We start from the raw sequence: 7806 nt of genomic DNA on the forward strand, positions 1-7806 counted from the left end.
AATAATAAACCTTTTGGCAAAGCTTGTCTGATTTTCTAAAGTTGCCAGTAAAGGCTGATATGTTCTTCTGAGCTCCTGAGAATCTCTTGTTGGTATTTTCTAGAGAGTCCATCTCAGAGTACACAAAGAGTTGTAATTTCTTTTAAATATCTCATTGAGAGAGTTGTTTTTTAGTGGATGGGAGCAGGGCTTGTCTGTCCTGCTTGGCACAGCCCAGGCAGGGCTTTCCCAGCCACATTCCACACTCCATTTCCCAGCTGGAGCCGCTGGTGCCTCTGAGTTGTGCTGCCCCAGCCCCAGGGACGCTCTCCTTGTCTGCCCATTCCCCCACGGTCTCTGGGCAGGGATGGCCTCAGTGGGGGCTGCTGACATCCTCAGCAACTTGGAGACTGCTGCTGAATTTCACTGCTCCAGAGGCTTGTTCAGCCTTCAGCTCTTCAGTGCAGGAATTCAGTGTCCCAGGGCTCATTAACATTCAGAACACCTTAAGAACCCAAGCCTCTGGAGTTTGTGTTGATTTGATTTAAGTGTTCAAATATTTGTGGTTAATTTGATAGATTTCAGTAGTGTGTTCTAAGTGAATGCCTTATATTTAAAAAGACAGTGAGAAAACATTTTTTAGGTCCTGTTTGGGACTTTTTCCTGTTCATAAATCAGTCTGTGCAGTCTCCTATTGAAACTGAATCCAAGTAGCTCCTCATTCAGTTTGAATAGATATGAAAATCAAGACCCTTCATGGATGACAATCAATCAGACTCTGTCCCTACCCCCACCCCACCATTTCCCCCATCCAAGCCCTGGCACTCAGAGCAGCCTTGTGCAAATCTGAGCTCCCTCCAGGCCAGGCTGCACCTGCAGCTTTCAGCTCCTTGGCTCCAACTCCCACCTGCTTTTCTTGGAGAAGGAGCTGCCCGAGACACAGAGGGATGTTCATTTCTTGTCAGCCAACAAAGCCAAGGGAAGGCACAGCTCCATCAAATGCAAAAGTCATTCCTTTGCTGGGTATTAAATCCACATTCTACAGCAGACAGCCTCAGAGCAATGGAAAACAGCTTCTGTGCCCAGCACAGATCCCAAGGTCCCCCCAAACCCTCCCTGCCCCAGTTCTGCCCAGATTTGCTCTTTGCACACACGAGTCACACACAGAAGTCAGGGGCCCTCTACATTCCCAGATGGAGGAAAAGAGAGAAAGGGGATGAAGAGCTCTCCTGTGCAGAGCCAAGGTCCAAGTGCAACCCCTGCAGTGGGAACCACAACTCATCAGGTTTGTGTCCTTTGGGCTCAGGGACTGGTGACACTCAGAGGCACAGAAAGGTTTCTTGCCAACAAACACAAGTTGAACATTTGAACAGTTTAATAACCATCACAGCTCTTCCCTCAGCTCTCTGTGATGTCCTAGCAGCATCTGACATGTCCCCCATCCCCCAGGGATTTCTGTACAGGAACAGTTTTAGACAAAGACATAAGGTAATTCTGTGATAGATAAAAACACAATTAAAATTATGGTTATTATATATTTATTTAAACTTCATAAATATTGGGCAATTTCTTCCAGCTCAAAGCATGCAGCCAGTCAGTGGAGAGGCACATGAATGAGCAGAGAGCATCTAGAGGAGGAAATCAGAGAGCAGTAGAAGTACATAGATCCACCTGCTGTAAAAGAAGAGATGTCCTTAGACATGGCCATTTCAACAGAAATGGTTGAAGAGCTGAAAACACCTGAAGGAAAAGGGAGACAAAGTAATAAACAGAATATTGGTGACACCTGTAGAAGGGAAGATCACTATTTTTCCTCCATCTGCCATCTGTACACCTCCAGGAAATTCCTGTTCCTGGTGGGAAAACTCTGACATTTCTTAAAAGTACTCAAATGACCCAGATAATAAAGATTTGTTAGTATGTCATGAAATTAGAGTCTTTCATTAGCAAATTTGCAGATGATACTAAGCTGGGAGCGTGTATCGATCTGTTAGAGGGACAGAGGGCTTTGCAGAGGGAGTTGGAACGGTTGGATGGATGGGCAGAATCTAATGGGATGAGGTTCAATAAGTGCCAAGTCCTGCACTTTGGCCACAATAACCCGCTGCAATGTTATAGGCTGGGGATGGTGTGGCTGGACAGTGCTCAGGTGGAAAGGGACCTGGGGTTGCTGGTTGACTGTTGGCTGAACATGAGCCAGCAGTGTGCCCAGGTGGCCAGGAAAGCAAAGGCATCCTGGCCAGCATCAGGAATAGTGTGGCCAGTAGGAGTAGGGAGGTCATTCTTCCCCTGTACACGGCACTGGTGAGGCCACACCTTGAGTATTGCATCCAGTTCTGGGCCCCTCAGTTTAGGAGGGATGTTGAGATGCTTGAGCGTGTCCAAAGGAGAGCATTGGTGAGGTTGGTGAGGGGCTTGGAACACAAGCTGTATGAAGAACGACTGAGGGAGCTGGGGTTGTTCAGCCCAGAGAAAAGGAGACTCAGAGGTGACCTTATCACCCTCTTCAACTTCCTGAAGGGTGGCTGTGGTGAGCTGGGGGTTGGTCTCTTTCTCCGGGCAACAACAGACAGAACAAGAGGGCACAGTGTCAAGCTGCGCCAAAGGAGATATAGGCTAGAAATAGGGAGGAAGATTTTCACAGAAAGAGTGGTCAAATACTGGAATCATCTACCCAGGGAGGTGGTGGAGTCACCATCCCTTGATGTGGTTAAGGGAAGACTGGATGTGGCACTTGGTGCCATGATCTAGTTGAGGTGTTAGAACATGCTTTGGACTCAATGATCTTAAAGGTCTCTTCCAACCTAAAAATTCAGTGATTCTGTGATTCTGTGAAACTAACAGGTGTTAACACCTGTGCCACTTTCCAGGCAGACATCAGCTGTGTGCCCATGAACAGGCAGTGCCACTTGTGCCCTGAGGTGCCCAGCTGGAATTGGATCTCTCCCAGAGCACCTGAGAGAGAGCAGAGCACCTTTGCAAGCTGCAGGTCCCTGACAGCCCTGCAGGGCTCCTGTCCCATCAACATCTGCTCTGCTCCAGTCTGAAACAGGGCCCAGCATGGTGCTGGGATCATCAGAGAGCTGAGATGTGTGCTGGAATTCAAAGCCCTCCCCATCCCGCAGCAGCCCTGCATTTCCCTCCTGCAGCCTTGGTCTCCAGCCAAGCCATGGAGGCTCTTTGGGCTCTGGACTGTTCCTGCAGCCCCCAAGGGCAGCTGAGGTCTGCCTTTGGCACAGTCAGGCCTGGCCAGCGCAGGCCATGCTCAGCAATTGCTTGTGTGTGCCTGGCCTTGCTGTCAGCCCCGGCAGCGGCTGCGTGGCCCCTTTGTGGCCCTGTGCTGGCCCAGCCATGGTGGCCCAGCCCCTGTGCAGGCCCAGCTCAGGCCAGGAGCATTGCGGCTGGAATGGCCCCTGTGCCGTGGTGCCCACAGCAGCCTTGGGGCTCTGTGCCCCATGGCCTCCCTGCTGGGCAGTCTCTGCCAGCTCCTGCAGAGCCCGTGGCACCTGTGGGGCTGCACAGACAGCCCTGCCCCAGGCTCTGCCGGCCTCTGGGCCAGCAGAGATGCCAGCTAGGGCTGGCCATGGCTGGGAACAGGCCCTGAGCCCTGCAGGAGGATGGAGCTGGGCCACAGCCAAACTCAGCCCAGGCCAAAGCTGGGCTCAGCAGCCAGGGCTGCCAAGGTCTGGGCACCGAGGCTGGTGCTGACAAATGTGCTGGGCCCCCTCCCTGCTCTGTCCATGTCCAAGGGCACAGAGCAGCCTCCTCTCTGGGCCACATTCCTGTTTGCAATGCCTTGCACAGGCGCTGGCCCTGCCCCACAAGGCCTGGCCTGAGTCCTGCCCCTGCACGCTCAGCCAGGCTGAGATGGACGCTGATGGTTTCTGGGCCAGGCTCTCTGAGACCAGCCCAGCTCCCTGCAAGCTCTGCCAGCTGCCCTGAGCTCTGGGCAGCACCAAGGGCCTCTCCCCAGCCCAGCCCAGCTGGCTCTGGCCCCACAGCTCTGCTCAGGCCAGGCTGCTCTGGCCACTGCCCCACGGCCTCAGCCCCTGGCAAGGGCACAGCAGCAGCTGCAGCTGCCACAGGACTCAGCCCCAGCCGTGGGGGAAGGTGCTTGGCCAAGGCCAAAGGAGGCTCCCTGGCTGCCCTGCTCCCCTCGTGCTGAGGTTCTGAGAGCTCTGCAGCCCAGGGTAGCACAAGAGCCCTGGCCTTGGGGCCCTCAAGAGCTGCTCCTGCTCCAGGCCCAGGGCCCATCCCAGAGCTGGGGCAGCCACAAAGCTGTGCCCATTTCTGTTCATTGTTGCTCTGGTGGGGATGGATCCTCAGCCACTTGGAGGTTGATGATGAATTTTACTACTCAAGAGACCTCTTCTTTCTTGAGCTCTTCACTTCAGGAATTCAAATGGAAAAGCTCATAAATGTTTTGTTCAAAACATAAAAAAAAAAAATCCACAGTAAATAATTCAAGTTTTCCATTCTTCTGTGGTTCATCAGACAGATTTCAGGAGTGTATTCGAAGTGAATATACTATATTGGAAACAATGGAGAGAGAACAGTTTTGTCCTCTTTTCTTTTCCTGTTTATAAATTTATAGATTTATAAATCAGAATTATCTAATTGATATTGTTCCCCAGCAACTCCTAACACAGACTGAATAGATATGAATTTGAAGACCATTAATGGGTGACAATCAGTCAGACTTTTTCCCCACTCCCTCCCTACCATTTCCCTCATCCAACCACTGGCACTCTTATTATGAGGAATGGTGTGGCCAGCAGGAGCAAGGCAGTGATTCTTCCCCTGTGCTCAGCACTGGTTGGGCAGCACCTCGAGTGCTGTTTGCAGTTCTGGGCCCCTTAATTTAGGAAGGACATGGAGGGGCTGGAGTGTGTCCAGAGAAGGGCAACAAGGCTGAGGAGTGGTATGGAATACAAGTCTTGTGAGGAGTGGCTGGGGAAGCTGGGGTTGTTTATCCTGGAGGAGGATCAAGGGACACAAGGATGTCTCAGGGCACAGGTTGGACTTGATGATCTCCAAAATATTTTCCACCTTGCTGATTCTGGGATTCTCTGAAAGAACCCTTGGAGCAGTTGCAGGATGTGCCCTGGGCCTCTTCTTCAGATGCTCCAGCAGCCAAGGTCCCTCAACTTCTCCTGCCAGCCCCAAAGCCCATCCTGTCAGTCCTGCAGAGCCTCTGCAGCTCCTCCTCACTGCCCAGAACAGGGAGCCCCAGAGCCAGACAGAGCAGCCCAGATGTGCCCCCTGGCCTGGGGTGCCTCTGGCAAGGGAGCAGCACCAGGCACTGCAGGAGCCTGCAGACAATTCCTGCAGCACTTGTAGGATGATCCTGCTCGCCAAGGAAGGTTCCCATAAGGCCAAGTCAGGAACTGCAATGGGGAATGGGGCCAGAGAAGGAAGGGCAAACAGGGATGGGCTGTCGTCAGTGGGGGGGAACAGGGGTGGGCAATAGGAAGAAATTGATATAAGGGAAATGGAAAGAAAGCAAAGGTGAAGCCAAGGAAATGCTCAGGGCAGTTTGGGGATGGCTGCCAGGCAGCCCTGGCTCTGAGCAACAGCATATGCAGTGGCACAGGAAACTCCCAGCTGATGGGAACAAACTTTCTGGCTGAGTGCAGAGGCCAGAACAAAGCTGAGTGCTTTCCCTGGTGTCCCCCAGCCCTTGCTGGCCCCAGGGGCTGATGGCATTTGTGCTCTCTCAGTTTCACGTCCCCACAGCAACAGCATGGGGGTGCTCCCCCTGCTGTGTGCAATGCAAACAGGGGCTCCTGAGCCAGTGCTGCCGTGTCTGTGCCTGCAAGCATGGGGCACCTGTGTGAGCTGGGGGAGAAGCCAGGGCTGCAGAGGGGGAATGTTGTTGGCAGCTCCATGAGGATGCTCTGGGACGCTGCCCTGGGCTGTCCAGTGCACTGGGGATGGATCTGCCCCTGCTCTGCTGCTCCTTCCTGTCTGCCCCAGGGCCCTTGCAGAGCCCCAGCCATGCTGTTTGCCCCCAGCCTGCCCTCGGCCAGCCTTGGGCTGCTCACAGGGGTTTTCTGTTCTGAGCACTGGCCTGGCCGTGTTTTAGAGAGAGCCTGGGCAAGGAGCCTGGAGCCCCCAGGCCCTGGGCTGAGGCGTCAGTGCTGCCCCAGTAGTGCCCATGGCCTGTCCCTGCTGCAGCCCCGGCACTGCCACCCCCAGGGCTGTGCCCGGCCCCGAGAGCACTCAGGCCCTGCAGCAACACCAGGGCCACCAGGGCAGTGGGGCAGGGCCACAGCAGCAGCACTGGCAACACCAAATGCTGCTGCTGCTGCTGGGCACAGCTGCTGTGCCAGCACTGATCTGCCCCCAGCTCTGCACACAGACATTGCTGCTGCAGCTCCAGAGAAGGCAACAAAAGGGCATCTCTGCAGAAAACTTTGCTGGGAGATCCTTTAGTTCCTTTAAAGCCACCAGGAGCACGGCCCCTCATTGACACAGTCTGTGGGCTCAGGGAAGGTAGAGAGAAACTAAATGAGAAAAGGCCCAAACACTGATATTTAATTATGGACAATATAAAATACTAAAAAAAAGGGGGGAAAAACTGACAACCAAACCAACAAGAAATATTAAAAATTACTTTTATTACAAGTGATTTGCAAACACTGGCCTGCAGTTTAATGTTTCTGAAAGCATCCAGTCATCAGTCTCCCGACTGCAGCCTTGAGCTCCTGGTTCCTTAGGCTGTAGATGAGGGGGTTCAGGGCTGGAGGCACCACCGAGTACAGAACTGACAGGGCCAGATCCAGGGATGGGGAGGACATGGAGGGGGGCTTCAAGTGAGCAAAGATTAGAGTGCTGAGGAACAGGGAGAGAACAGCCAGGTGAGGGAGGCAGGTGGAAAAGGCTTTGTGCCGTCCCTGCTCAGAGGGGATCCTCAGCACGGCCCTGAAGATCTGCACATAGGAGAAAACAATGAACACAAAACATCCAAGTCCTAAAGATGCACTAACAGCAATGAGCCCCAGTTGTTTAAAGTTGGAGTGTGAGCAGGAGAGCTTGAGGATCTGTGGGATTTCACAGAAGAATTGGCCCAGGACATTGCCATGGCACAAGGGCAGGGAAAATGTATTGGCTGTGTGCATGAGAGCATTGAGAAAGGCACCGCCCCAGGCAGCTGCTGCCATGTGGGCACAAGCTCTGCTGCCCAGGAGGGTCTCGTAGTGCAGGGGTTTGCAGATGGACACGTAGCGGTCATAGCACATGATGGTCAGGAGGAAAAGCTCTGCTGAGATGAAGAACAGAAAGAAAAAGAGTTGAGCTGCACATCCAGTGTAGGAGATGTTCCTGGTGTCCCAGAAGGAATTGTGCATGGCTTTGGGGACAGTGGTGCAGATGGAGCCCAGGTCGCTGAGGGCCAGGTTGAGCAGGAAGAAGAACATGGGCGTGTGCAGGTGGTGGCTGCAGGCTACGGCGCTGATGATGAGGCTGTTGCCCAGGAGGGCAGCCAGGGAGATGGCCAGCAAGAGGCAGAAGTGCAGGAGCTGCAGCTGCCGCGTGTCTGCCAATGCCAGCAGGAGGAAGTGCCGGAGGGAGCTACTGTTGGACATTGGCTGGGGCTGGACCTGGGGAAATGCTCATGGAGAAAAGGACAGTGAAGAGTTAGAGGAGATACCTGTAACCAAAATTCAAGCCATTTCCCCTATACCCTCCCCTGAAATACACACAGAAACACTACTGTATTTAAGAGTTCTGTGGTTTTCTATTAAGCTTCCCCCATGTCTCTCCTGGTATTCTTGGATATCAAACCCTCAGTATTTCTGCTGCTCTATTCTGATAGAACAGAGTGAG

The 7806-nt window shown here is 53.2% G+C and overlaps 1 protein-coding gene across 1 annotated transcript; it reads right to left on the minus strand.

Annotated features, from left to right (window-relative positions):
* Window positions 1–6632: 6632 nt before the first annotated feature.
* On the minus strand, window positions 6633–7565 carry LOC141731725 (olfactory receptor 14J1-like). Its single transcript, XM_074558208.1, has one exon. It carries the CDS (start codon window positions 7563–7565, stop codon window positions 6633–6635), a length of 933 nt encoding a protein of 310 aa, XP_074414309.1.
* Between the last annotated feature and the right edge of the window lie 241 nt (window positions 7566–7806).

The sequence above is a fragment of the Zonotrichia albicollis genome, chromosome 24 (genome assembly GCF_047830755.1).
Source record: "Zonotrichia albicollis isolate bZonAlb1 chromosome 24, bZonAlb1.hap1, whole genome shotgun sequence".
NCBI lineage: Eukaryota > Metazoa > Chordata > Aves > Passeriformes > Passerellidae > Zonotrichia > Zonotrichia albicollis.

Coding starts and splice junctions, on each gene's coding strand:
- LOC141731725 (XM_074558208.1), bottom strand. CDS start 7,565: ATGTCCAACAGTAGCTCCCTCCGGCACTTCCTCCTGCTGGCATTGGCA.